At 41.2% G+C, this 14362-nt stretch overlaps 1 protein-coding gene across 1 annotated transcript in view; it reads right to left on the bottom strand.

Moving 5' to 3' along the window:
* Positions 1 to 5199: 5199 nt before the first annotated feature.
* LOC126408566 (overexpressed in colon carcinoma 1 protein homolog) overlaps positions 5200 to 14362 on the bottom strand; it is a 19748-nt gene continuing 10585 nt past the window's right edge. The window contains exons 4-6 of the mRNA XM_050074191.1: positions 12778 to 12857; positions 12139 to 12167; positions 5200 to 12012 (exon numbers count right to left, since the gene is read on the bottom strand). Of these exons, the coding sequence (XP_049930148.1) occupies positions 12163 to 12167; positions 12778 to 12857 (85 nt within the window). The 3' untranslated portion in view covers positions 5200 to 12012; positions 12139 to 12162. The remainder of the gene's footprint in view (positions 12013 to 12138; positions 12168 to 12777; positions 12858 to 14362) is intronic.

Genomic DNA, 14362 nt, shown 5'->3' on the forward strand with positions numbered 1-14362 from the left:
TTTGAATTCTTCCCTGATTGTACAAAACTGTAAAGTACATTGCTTTCCAGTATAACTGCAAAACAGAATAGTATGAAAATTGGAACATTGTTATGTTTTATCTGATGTTGCAGTCAGATAAAAATGTCAATGATCTTTTTATTTTCCTTTCTTATCATTTGATCGATCATACATGCGTGCACTTGGGAACTAGGTTTTAGGTGAAGCCGAAACAACAGAGAGAAAGCAGATCAGGGGGAACGCCAATGTTGACTGAAATTTTCAGCTGGAAAAAGAGCAGCTGCGGTGTCACGGTGGGCCAGATGCTCAGATGATCTGATTAAGGACGTGTTTGTAATCACGTAGCTCTCACAGTTCACACAAACAGACTGATTTTTATCTGCACCTGATGCACAGAGCACCACTCACGATCACCCCACAGGAGGATGGAGTGCCATGTGGTGGAAACTTTAGTTTGTTTTCTAAAAGGCAGATAGGAAGTCAGATGCTTTGCAATGATTTAACATGCTGTTGAGTGAGATATGCAATACTTGATGATATAACAAGTCACATGGTTACACAGTATAGACAGAACGGAAAGTTTTTATTGAACCGTTTCCATTCAAAGCTGGGACATCTATAAAGGAAATGTAACGAGGCTGCAGCATTGAAAGTCAGTGTACGTCTGCATGTGTCTCACGGTAAGGAATGTTTTACCTCCACATTAATAAGATTTAAAGTGCGAGACACACATGAATCACAAAGACCCCAGGAAGAATAGCTGCTGCTATGCAAAAGCTAATGGGGATCTTAATAAAACAAACAAACAAAGAATATTATGCTCCCACTCACCTCAAGTGGTGTCTAGACACAAGCAGACGGGTGATGAACTAAAAGACAACCTACAAAAAGAGTCTTGGTGAGGTGTTGGGCCATCACGTGCCGTCAGAACAGCTTCAGTGCTCCTTGGCACTGATTGTACAATTCATTGTAACTCTGCTGGAGGGATGAATAAAGATATTCCCCCATTTGGTGTTTTCATGATAGTGGTGGAGAGCGCTTATCTTAAGTCAGTCTAAGATCTTGATTTAGATTTAAAACAAAACTGAATCATCTGGGCCTGCTCAGCATTTTTATACATGCCACAGAGCATGATTGGATTGTTTTGATTGTGATTATTTTAATTGAACAATTTGTCATTTATTTTCCAGAACGGGTAAATCTGTGATATTCAGGAGATTAAGGGTGACATTTTTAGCATTTTTAGGGAAAAATGGTCTGTTGACATCTGGTATAAACCAAAACTATGAACGTATTGTCTCATAAAGAACAGCTAAAGTATGGAACCTTACGTGAAGTATAATCTAAACAAAAGACAAATATCCCTGTGTGCACAGTCACACTCAGGTACGTTGCCTTAGAGCCTTAGAGAGGAGGACAAAATTTGTTTGTTGTGTAATATAGGTGAAGCTGAGGATGAGGTTGTTCTGTATATGACGACATATGTAATGTGCTTTTCTGTTAGTTGGATGATCATGAAAAATTTGAGCTGTGTTTCAGGGGAATCTTTTTGTGGCTGAATTTCTTTGTCAGGCCTTGGAGAGAAGGCCGAGTAGTTTGTTTGAGGACTGAGCAGTTAAATAACACGTACTTTAGATTGTTACTGCAACGTCATTGTAACAGTGTCTTGTAAACCCATGAGGGTTGGGCACATGTAAGTGTGCATGACACAAAATAAAGAAATCAATCACAATCAATCAGTTGGAGGGTAATTGCCTAGTTGTACCATGCAGTGCTGTGTGGGAGCATTCATTATGTTTCTCCACTTATTTATTCAGTTTATGTTAGATAGATAGTTATTTAATTTCACACCTATCTGTAGATGTTATTTTTGTTTGGTTGATTGGTTTGTTTGTTTTGTTTTTTTGGTCCAGGTTTAGAGTAATAGAGTAATAGAGTAATAAATAAATATCGTCTTTTAAGGGTAAAATTTTTGTATTTAACACGCAGCTAATGATAGCAGACAGGACATCAGTCAACACAATTAAAAGAGTCAGTGGAGTAGTTGCAGATTTTTGTTTTGTAGTGCTCTCAGTGATGATTCACAAAATAGAAATTCAACAGCAGCATATTTTTTCCAGAAACACTGTCCCTGTAACTCTGGATATTCACAGTCAACAGTTTTCAAAGGGAATATTTCTTCAATATAAAGTAGCTGACAGTGTTTCATATGAATTACCCAGAGCACTGGTTCCCAACCGGCCCCCACTAGGGGTCACCAAAGCTTCACAGGGGTCATTAGGCCTTCTTGATTTTAGGGGTGTAAGAAACGTTTTTAGGCTTAAATATGACAGTATTTCATTCATGCATAAAAATTCTGATTATTATTTACAATATAACCTTAAAAAATCTCACAGGATAAGGGCACGGTAAAAATCTGAACATAAGTTGTATTTACAGAGCTCTCACTGCTAAACAAGTTTGTCCTGCTTTAGAAAAGTACACAGTTAAAACTAAAGAGTTAATGAAACAGTGGTTTAACCTTATCAAAAAAGGCCTATTAAGTCTGGATGACTGTTAATATACATTCATCCAAATCCCTTGTTTTACACAAACTTCCTGCAGCTATAGCATTCACTATTGGGGTAAATTGTTCTCTACTTTTATCGTTGTTCAAGATAATATGAAATATCCATAAGATATGTCACTTAATCAGGGTTTTTGTTAATATCATATTATCTTGTGGACTTTATTTTGAGGTTTTCTGTTTGTGTTCCTTCTGGTTTTGTTATTCATTCATGTTTAATCTGTTTCCTGTTTCATATTGTAGATTCTTGCTGCGTTCGTTTTGTACTCGGAGCTCGGAAATTCCCAGTTCCCAGTCGGAAGTTTAAACTCGAACACACCCTGAGGTTGGATTTCCAACTCGGAAACTCGGAGCAACCGCACCAACCCCGACTTACAAATTCATGATGGCTGCCGGTAACATACATAGTGAGTAAACACTCTGCTAAAGTACTGCAATTCTATCTATAATTCTATCTTATTTGTTTTACATTAGGTCAGCCATACCCATAGTACTGTTAAATTTTTATCCGTGGGCATGTTGCTATGCTGTCTGTATGTGCAAAATGCCACATAGAGCGTTGTTATCAACTGATACTACTAACAGTGGCTACGGCTAGCCCAACAGTAGAACGGTAGCGTCCATGTTTTTTCCCGACTTATCCACCGTTGTCAACTAGAACGCAAAAACTGTTGTCAACTTGGAGTTGACGTCATTCCCACTTCCGACCTCCGAGTACAAAACGAACGCACCATCTCTCCTCATGTGTCATGTCGGGGTTTTACTTCCTGTCTTTGTGTGTTTTCCCGCCTGTTTCTATCACACCTGTCCTCCTTCAGTCTCATTAGTCCTTCCCCTCACACCTGTTCTGTATTAGTCTTGTTTGCTCCACCCTAGTGTCCCCCTCCACACCCTTGTTGTCAGCTAATCCCCATTTCCCTCCTTTTGCTCGTGTCCACCTACTCCAGCTGTGTCTCGTTCTCGTGATTAGGTTTCTGGGTATATATACCTGTGTGTTTCCCTTTGTTTCTGGTCAGTGTGTTCATTCCTGTGGTCATCCCTGTGTCCTTGTTGTTGCCTGCTCTGTTAACTGCCTGGTGTCTTGTGTTCTGTTTGGATTTTTAACCTGAGTTCTTGTGTCATTTGGACTTTCTGTTACCTGCCTGTTCTAGCTGTTTTTCATCAGCTTTATTAAAGCTTGCTTTTTGTTTAAAGGTAGGGTCTGGAGGATTTTCCAGTTGCTGTTTGTAAACACACATTCAAATCCGGCCCCTCCTATCAGGCTCAACTTTCCCGGGTGTACGGAGCCCAGAGGTAGGGAAGAAGGCTTCACAGAAGAGGTTCAGGCAAGGCTCGCGCTGGTGCACGCTCGGACATGCTCGGGCACGGCACCTGCGCTTTCTCATTGGCTGGGGAAATCTCCACCCAGAAGCGGTCCAAGCTCACAAAAACATCAAAATACAGTTAAAGGGCAGGAGCTCTGCAACAGAGTCACCACCACACATGAGTAGAAGCCCATAGGTGATGATTAAGCAGGATTTCATTTGTATATGTCTATATTTTGTTTTGTTTGAAAATCCTCCAGATCCTACCTTTAACCTCAAACCTGCCTGCTGCTCTGCATTTGGGTCCTTCCTGAACTGATTTATGTCAGGGAACCCAGTGATCCAGCGTAACCATGCCTCGTTGTATTGAGGTGGCAGCCCTATTATCAGATAAGTGTGTCAATATTATTACATACATATGGCAACAGCAGCATGCTTAAGGTTATGGAAAGACTGTGGCTACAAACTCTGATTAAGGTTTAGATTAGCCAACACAATACCTTGGTTGTGGTTTGGGAAGCCTTTTTATATATAAAACGTAATTTTAAGCATTGCCATCCAACATTATATTTAAAAACATCCAGATTTGTCCTTTATGGATGCACCTCTCAGAAATACAAGGCTCCAGGTGGAGGCAGAAGTGTGAGAGACAGATATTTCAGAACCTGGGCACATAAAATCAAAGCTATCTGCATGGATAAACACCACTAGAGGTAAATTAGAAAATATTTCTACTCGTCATTTGGATGAAACAATCCTCGAACAGTGTGCCAAAGTAATCTGAGATAACAATACATCCTGTATGAAGGGCAATGCAGCACTTTCATGCAGTTTTTGTAATGATACTGTATGTGCCTGTATGTCCTTATAGGCATATATAGTCCGCTCTCCACAGCTCTCTGTCCCTCTGTGACTTATTAGAGAAGCTCTGATTTATCTTGCTCAGTGTGACACGAGCAGTTTATATTTTTCCATCTATGCACCTACACCACAGGGGCTCAAACTGCTGCTGTGCTATGAGAGACAAGACCAAGTTAACACCTCCACACCACCTCCAGCTCCTCCTCCCGTCTCCTCCGTGCACTCCCAACGCAGTCAATTACCGAGATGGAGCTGTGATTGATCTTGTTGCAGGGGGACAAAAGCCCTCAGTTCAATAATGACAAATGTTCTCCTCAGCAATCCTCACTAGATTCTGTCAGGCAGTCTGTCTATGCGAGTCGCTAAGAACACATGTAATCCCTCAAGTCTCTGGATTATTGATTACAAAAGGCAGATACATTTCAACAAGGACCACAATCAATAACCACAGCTGTGCGCGGACAATATAAAAGTCTTTAATCATAAATAACTGAGTCAGATGATCATGGGTGACTTTCACAGAGGCAGTCAAGTTTTTTTTTTTCACCTCATGTCAGCATAACTGATGAATTAGGTGATTTGACATTTATGATGAGCAGGTAATTTGTGCACGAATGATAAAGAGTATGTGTGAATGAAAGACTCACAGAACACGTGTGAGAGATAAATAGCCTGTAAAATACGACTTTCACTGAGCAAACCCAATCACCTCAGTCATTACCTCTTTAATCGTAACATCATACAGCTGTCAACAACTTAAAGAGACACTGCTGGGGTTTTAACGATCACTCCAAGTGTTTTCCAGTGTGTTAATAGGCATGTTAATAATTAAAACAATTCACAGAGGCTTTGACCTCAAGCGGTTTCCATATCTTTCGGCATTAATGTGCTACACAACCTGAAGGATCCTATCCTGACATTGAAGGAATAGTTTGACATTTTGCAGAATTATTTGCTTTCTTGCCAAGAGGTAGATGAGAAGATTGATACCATTCTCATGAATTTGAAATTACTGCCAGCAGTTGGTTACCTTACGACCACATAAACCACACAACCCAATAGCCAGAGAAAAATGTTTGCACTGAACATTTCTGAAAACCATGGATACATGACATGTGTACATTATTTTGTATATATAGATTAAAACTTAGTGTTTCTCAACAACAGGTGTGGTTAGGTGTGGGTGCAAAAAACACTTGTTTATGGTTAGGAAAAGATCACGTTTTGGCTTAAAACACCCACATTTGGTGGCACAAAAGCCTCTGGAAAAGCAGGGATGGGTCGGTGAAAAACACCCAGGTTTGGTGCCACAAACGCAGCCAGGAAACGCCATCATGTGCTGCTAAAAAGGGCAGTGGTGTTGGTCTCAAACAGGGGTCTGCAGCCTGGCCGGCATCTTGCGTTGTTGACACACCATCCTAATCTAATAAGACCACCCTGATGACGTGAGCTCAACATTCTGATTTGCTTTCTGTATCAGTCTAGACTCAGTGTTGCCCCAAACCCCTTTAGTGGGTAGGAGTACTCGCATTGACAGACAAACTCCATCAGCCAATTAGCATAACAAAACACTGAGGTACATCTTCATCACCAATGGAGCCAGATGATAAAAAAACTTTTGCCAAATCAAAATGTCTTTTCCTCCGAGAACCTCTGTGAATGCATAATTTTGTTCTCATTTAATTGTTGTTATTTCTGCAGTAACTTCAGTTATTGCTGTGTTTACTCTGCTGAGGTTAGAGTTAGCGCTTGTTGCTTCGGGAGTCGCCATTACTGTTCTGCAAGCTACGGCCTGCATTTTCCATCATCAGCTACAGCGCAGTCCCTGAGTGGCTGCTTATGGTGACAACTATGGTGCGGATCCCAGATTGGCCCTGACTGGATTTTAATTTGTGGATATGAGGCGAGTCCAGGCTGACACAGAGAGCGAAACAGAATGTTGAACTCACATCATCAGGATGGTCTTACCAGGCTAATGCCATAACCTCTCTCCTCCTCCCAATGACAAAAGTCAGCTTATACATTGCGTCACTATAGAAACATTGATATAGTACGTATCAAACCTGAAAATGTGATGCAAATGAAACATTCAGTGAGAACATTTTCTTCTGGCTACTGGGCTGAACCACAATGTATCATTACAACCCTTTTTCTATGAATTAATCGAGAGAGCTTAAGTTGCTGGTAAGTGGGTTTTGTTGCTACTGGACAGAGCCAGGTGAGCTATTTCCCTCTGTTTCCAGTCTTTGCGCTAAACTAAGCTAAGCTAAGCTAAGCTAGCCGGCCTCTGGCAGTAACTTTATATTCAGCGTACAGACATGAAAATGGTATGAATCTCCTTGCCTAATTCTTGGGAAGAAAGCAAATAAAAGTTTCCCCTAACATGTCAAACTACTCTGTACTTCACTAAACACATTCCAACCCTACAACATTCACACAACATGCTGTGTGGCACAGCTTTTTACAACTATCCAACAATGTGCCATGGCCGTACTTTAAAGGGGAACACCACCACCACCTAAATAAGGATTTCCAATATGTTATTTTCATGGCCTAGAAAAGTTCAAACAATACTTGTGAAGATGAGCAACTCTCTCTCAAAGCCAGAAACAAGAGGAGTAAATCTCAAACTTGTGATGTCATAGGGTTTAAAGTCAGGAGGTGCTCCAGAGACAATGAATGGGAGTCTTTTTATACTCAAAGGAGCTTTATTGTGTTGTAGTGTTCTCAATTCAGAAACAGAAAATGTACCCATATACTCAGAACATTCCCCCGAGCGCTCTCAGTGTCATGGAGAACATCTTTCCCAATTTAATGTCTGTGGAGCAGCTCCAGATTTTATGTAACATCACAATTTTTGAGTTTAAGCACTAAGTTTTTCATGTTTACTGTTTACTCACTTTTGGCTGTCTTAGACCATAAGAATAACATGTATGACTTTGGAAAATGGATGTACTTCCCCTTTAAAGTAGAAGGCTTCACTTCAGACTGTTGTTCATCCACATTCTGCCCCCTTGTCCCTGTTAGACTAATTGAATAGGGCAAAGGCAATGACATTCATCATATACAGGAGGAACAACTATAAAGGGCAAAGCGGGGCTGATAAAAGAGGGAGAGACAGGCGGCACGACATGCTGTAAAAGCCAAAGGCCTCTGGTAGGGACTGACGCAGGGAAACTGAGGCAGCAGCAGCAGCGAGGAAATGTAGACATCAAGGAAAATGGACACCAAAAATATAACGTCTCAGGCGCGGTTCTAAATCAAACCGGTGCTGTGGTGCTGTAGGCACACACTGCAGCTCTTTTTATAATGCGCTGTAAACTAGCCTACACAGTACATAAAGCAGCTCTTTGTATCTGCAGTATATTCTGCCTCTACCACAGGTGAACAGTGTAAACGCTGCGACAATGTGAGCTGACAAATGGCTTGCAATTAAAAGACACTGCATGAATTCCCTTGGTATCAGAGTGACTGATAACAGAGCTTGGCAGCTAGTGGGCGTCATTCAAACAGACACGAACAGTAAACAGTGAGCTTGTGTTCAGGCATGGTGAAATAAGTCCCTATTTTCATGTGACCGGTCAGTCGAGGCTACACACACACACACACACACACACACACACACACAGGTGTATGAAGCGTTTTGTGTAACGCGGAACATCTCTTGAATCTCAAGTGTTTAAAGTTGGCCTATTTCCACCCTCCTCTTGGGTCCCAGTGAGTGGAGGTTGTTGTACATTCATTAGAAGAGAGAGCCATCAAGAGTCCAGCTGACAAATGACCTTGGCCCCTAATGTCCGCCCAGCTGTAATGTGTGTTTTTTAATGGGGACACTGGTGAGGTTTTTGCTTAGAATAAGGCTGGTTCTATAGTTTTCTTACTGTCCAAAAATACCATGAAAAAAACACCATGAATTGACCCTACTAACAAATATATAGCCATAAAATAACCAATATAGCTTATAACTCTGCACCATAGCTCTTTAGTCCACATATACTGTCCTGCTGCTGTAAACACTACTGGAGCAGTGGTTCCCAACCTTTTCTGCACCCCTATCAGATGGACTCAAGTACCCCTTCATTTACCCACCAGGTTCCAAGTAAGCTGGATATTATAAAACACTATGAACAGTATTCTTTCATACAGTTAAACTGTCAGTGTTTTGGTTGGTTTGGTCAAGTTTGCAATTGTACTATGAGTCGCAGAAGCTACACGATGCATTACTTTACGCTGACTATTTCAACTGCATGTTTGGTCCTTTTAGTTATCACTTACAACCAGATTTTGAGCTAATTTTTGAGCATTTACACATTATTTTTTACTGTTTAGACTTCTCTGCTTGCTTGCTTGCTGGCTACTCGCACACTCCCTGATTAAAAATACATTTTTAAATTCATTGTTATTTAATGTTTTTTGAATTCGCTGAGCTACACCGATATATTTCCACATACATCATTGTAACTGCAGAAGTACCCCTAGGGTACAAGGGTGCATTCATAAATCCAAACTGATGCTCTGTACTGAAATGAGAGAGCTGTTGTTCAAAGAAACAGAGCGTTCTAGCTCTACATGAATTAACAAACCGTTATGTTAACAATACATTCCCTGATTCCTGATTAGCACTCTGCCAAGGTCTCACTCCAAAGTCGTCAAAATCCAGCGCTTAGGCAGTGGCTTGCAGTGTCAGACATTGACAAAAAAAAGCCGTCCTTTAACATTATTTTGTCGTTGAACAGCACTTGGTGGCGTCAGGGGGAAATGTGGTGGGACAAAACTGAACGTTAAGGTGGTGAAAGTACGAATAGGGCAGGCGGAAGGGGTGGTGGATGGATCCAAAAACACAGACTTTCACCTGGGACACGGTGTTCTATCCCGTAAGATTATTAAGTCAAACTGTCAAACAGTGTTCTTTTTTCCAAACCCAACTGCATGCGTTAGTTGTTGGAGGAAAAAAAAACACCAAATCGCAGTGTTGTGCCGACATAGTGCATTTATTTTGAAAGAGACTGTATGTAAACGGTACATTTCCTGTGAAAACGGAAGTGTATTTTGAAAGAAGACAATGCATGTAACAGGCAGAACTTGACACGGTGTCCCAGAACGGCAACAACCAACACACCCAAGGTACCTTTCACATCATATCTAGACGTTGAAGGTCCATGATCAAACGTTAATATGTGACGAGGTTGGAGTGAGAACGTGTTGGTCTTGCGTAGCCAGACTTATCTCTACAGCGCTGTGTCAGCATAAGAGAAAGGTTTAAATCACCTATTATCTTGTTTCTATAGGGGGGAAAGAAACATGCTGCCGTGTTTTTGTCCCTTTAAACCAACCACACTCATCTTGGGCAGCACTAAGGCCACGATGCAGTGACAGCGCCCGTACAATAGGGGATTTGGAAATGGTAACACACAGACAGGGGATGGAAGGGAGAATTCTGGCCGAAATCAGTGCCCAGTGGCAGCGTTATGGCCACAATCTACATGCAATGAGTCAGACTACGTCTCCCCAGACAGAGTGCACAGATTTCACTCAGCTGCTCCCAGACTGTGATGGTCTGAAGAACGGAACAGTACAATCCAACAGCGCAACTAATTTACAAATGGTCCAGTTTGTTCCAGAGTGCACTCTGGCATGCTGAGTGAGTATTTCTGAACGCACCCCAAGAATTCGTGGTTGGGAATCACTGTAGTAGAATACCAAATGTGTATTAATCCACAGCTGAAAGTAGTCCCCAACAAATACGCTATTCACCCCTTTTAAATTACATTTGCTATCAACTGCCATGTCCAGCTGTTGTAGGAGATTACTGAGACTTTTTTAAAAAAAATGAAACTAAATGTTAGTGACCTATTTTTACCTGGATTTACATCCTTGTATATATCTATAGGACCATTGAAAACTACTTGCCATTATGAGTAGAATTTCCTATTAATCTGCATGACAACGGAACCACTCCATCAGCTCCTGAAGGCCACGAGATTGGTTGGCTTTAGTCTTTTCATGGTATTTGCTGGACATAACAAAAACACAGCGTAGCACCAGCTTTATCCTTAAGGGACTACATACAGAAGATCACAACATTCACAATAAAGTGTGTTACATAATGTATAAAATAGATTGTAATAAAATCAGTTACAAAACAATGTCAGTAAACTGTATGAAAAACAAGGGACGTTAAAACAAAAATCACCACCTCTGCCTCTCTTGGTTTCCTTTTTTGCACAATTTTTTTTTGCAACTGAACTTAATTTAATGACTTTGTTTTTGCTGTTACACATTAGATCACATTTTATGCTTAGAGATAAGAACTAACGGCGAGACAATTCTGCTTCTGAGAAAGATTGTAAGAGCTGTGTGAATTACCCAGAATCAGAGCTCTGCAGGGGGAAAAAACAACATGCTGCAGAGAGAGCATGAGAGAGAGAAAGAGGCAGGCAGACAGAGAGAGAGGGAGATCCTCTAAGTATCATGAGTCATATGCTGATGTTACATAATCAGTCTGGGGCACAAGTTAAGTGACAATAGCAGGACATTTGCAGACGTTGATTAAAACACTCTTGATTTAACTTATTATTATCATTTAGGCTCATCATCGGAAGCAGTGTCATTTTGAGACACTTACAGCAGCGCGCCCCTGATTGAAATCAATTCTATTTTCAATGACACTTTGATGTTCTGTGACGCATTAACAAGAACTTGTTTGCCGCTTTTTGCAAAACTCTGATTTCTCTCTGTCTCTCTAACTCTCTGTCTCCGCCACACAATGAATCATTGATGGCTTCTTAGAGAAATAACTGAGCAGTGATTATTATTGCAGAGGGCTATTGGGAATGTGTGTGTGTTTCCCAGACAGTTAGTTAGTTAGTTAGTTGGCTGGGTCCCCTGTCTCCTCCTGAGAAAGAAAGAGAATGTTCCAGTGCCGTGACCGAGAAGCCAAGATGGCTGTCACAATGCCCATTGCCGCCGCCCACAGCCAGTCCCAGGGTGGGTGCTTGTCCGCTCTGATGCTCATCTTCCTTTTTTTTTTTTTTTTTTTGCAAAGTGAAGGGTGATGATGGATGCCGTATGCAGACCTCTGCTGTGCATCCCTGCGTCACTGTGCCACCCATGACTCCATGAGGCAGCGTCCTCAGATCCCCGGCAAGCTGTCCACATCCTCGCCCAATGACAGTGTTAAAGCCTGAGTTGTTATTCAGTGTGTGGTGAGCCAGAATAGGAGCACTTACATGCTCTCTGCTTGTAATGTGAGTGTCTCTAGGTGAATGAATATGGAGGATCCTGTCGAGACAAAGCACAGAGTCACTGGCTTTCATGTGAGTACCGGCTTCACTTTAAGAGAAGAAATACAGAAGAGCATGTGATGTTAAGAGCTGAACAAGCGGCTTTGTTTCTTTTTTAAAATACCTGGGTTGTGTCTTTTAGTCGCTGCTAGTCTGCAAGAGAAGGGGGGGGGGCAGAATCAGTGCTTGGATATTTATAGGACAATTGTTTGACAAATTTCTTGTTCAAGTGTTTCTGTCTCAATGTCAAGACTGTGCTCAAAAAACACCCATGCACTCCATCCAGCAGTTTGAACTGGAAGACTCAGTGGAAAAAAGAGCCAGTACTTGTTGTGCCAAAGGAAACAGAAAAACGAATCAATTCATTAGCATGTTTAACCTTGATGAGCACAAGGACAATCATGAGGGGAAAGCCACAAGAGGACACGAAAGGAAAGCCTTCAGGGGGCTGCAAAATACAAAAGCACGGTAGCAGCAAATCTCTATTGTACTTAACCATGGTCAAAATAGAGATTATGAACTATATGTTTATCCTCACAGCTATGAGTAGCCAAACTAATAATAAATTAAATGCTTCTCATTAAGATTCATTAAAAGTAAAGGTCAAATAAAACCTGCTGTAGGCAAGCAGACATGTGGTTTCATGCGGTGGCAGCTCCGCCACCAGGGATTACTTCTCTCTGTGCCCCGAACTGCTTCACAACAAGATCCTCATCAATTTTTCAGAGTATGAAATACACAGCACATTGTTATAGATGTCTACCTTTACGTGTGGACTTGGACTGGCTGGCAGCCACAGTGGTCAGGTCTGCTGGTAGACCTACATATACGCCACCATAGTTCCTGAGAGTGGGAGGAGAGGAGAGGAGAGGAGAGGAGAGGAGAGGAGAGGAGAGGAGAGGAGAGGAGAGGAGAGGTATGTAGCATTTAAAAGACAATTGGTTCACAGTTAAACACAGTTTATCCTTTTAGCAGTGCATCAGCTCTTCATATGTTTCTCACTGTTCCTAGGTGATATCACACCTGTTTTTTTAAATCACATTAGAGCTTTGTGTGATGCTGTTAGGAATTTGATTGTTAATATAGTATGCCTGAATTTTTCATCCTTTCAACCTTGCCGACACAAACACTGCAACACCCAACACCTAATTATATTAGGAGGCATGGTACATTTGATCATTGTCATTTGAAACTGCAGATTTTAGACTGCTTTATTACAAGTTACTGCAGCCCAGTTACAAGAAGAAAATGCCGGCATTGTACATTTCTGCAAACAACGAATACGTTGCAATTGGACGTTTTTCAGACATCAAATGTGGGTGTTTTGTAGTGACCCATCTCTGTGTTTCTAGCAGCTTTTTCAGCACCAAATGTTGGTGTTTTTTAGTGACATGCTGCTCTTTTTCTAACAGGTATAGTGCCATGAAAAGCGATTGTTTTTTTTTTACAGAGACATCATTTCGTTTCCAGTGAGGATTGTGCCCCCAAAATCAGGTATTTAAAGCCAAAACATGATCATTTCCTAACAATGCCCGGTGGTTTTGGTGCCTCAACCTAACCACACATGTAAGGTTTTTTGCTTAAACCAAACCAGAAACATAAAGCTTCAACATATTGATTACATAACGTGCAATGAAACATACACATGGTTTGCAGAAACAATGCCAACATTTTTTCTGCCAGTTGGGTTGGTTACTGCCAATTGTGGACAATAATTGGCAGTAACCAGAGCTTAAAGTAAAGAATAATCACAACTTCCCAGTAAGTCAACTGTGTGACAGTTAGCCAGCATCCACAATGCAGGACCTTGAAACCAAAGCAGCTAAATGGAACTCAGCCATCACTTGTCTTATTATCTTATCATTTACACCTGTGCTTGTCAAAATGTCACCCAATAAAAAAGCCTGTTAATATTCCATAACCCGTATGCTACAAAAGCAAAGAACTGTATTTTGCAATTAACACACTGCATGTGTATATTGATATGACTAAAATGCACCCACAGGCACCATGAGAATCTAAAAGTGAAATTATAGCTGCTGCGCAGCGATGGGTCGGGTCCGGGCATTTTTAGGCAATTCTGAGCAACAAGCAGAAGAATTGGAAGACATTTAGGAATTTAGCAACACAATCTGCCTTTTGCATCAGCTGAGGCTTGAACTCACAACCTCTGAGACTAAGAACCAATTTCTGTCTCACTGAGCTAATTAGTCAGTGACAATTCATGTGTAGCTTCACAAATTGACTAAGCCAGACGTGCAGGTTTAGCAGCCATCCATGCATGGAAAAGCAGATTTCAAACCACTGTAAAAAAATTCAGTTATTAAGACAAAAATCTGAAAATACAA

Source organism: Epinephelus moara, chromosome 20 (assembly GCF_006386435.1).
Source record: "Epinephelus moara isolate mb chromosome 20, YSFRI_EMoa_1.0, whole genome shotgun sequence".
NCBI classification, from domain to species: domain Eukaryota; kingdom Metazoa; phylum Chordata; class Actinopteri; order Perciformes; family Serranidae; genus Epinephelus; species Epinephelus moara.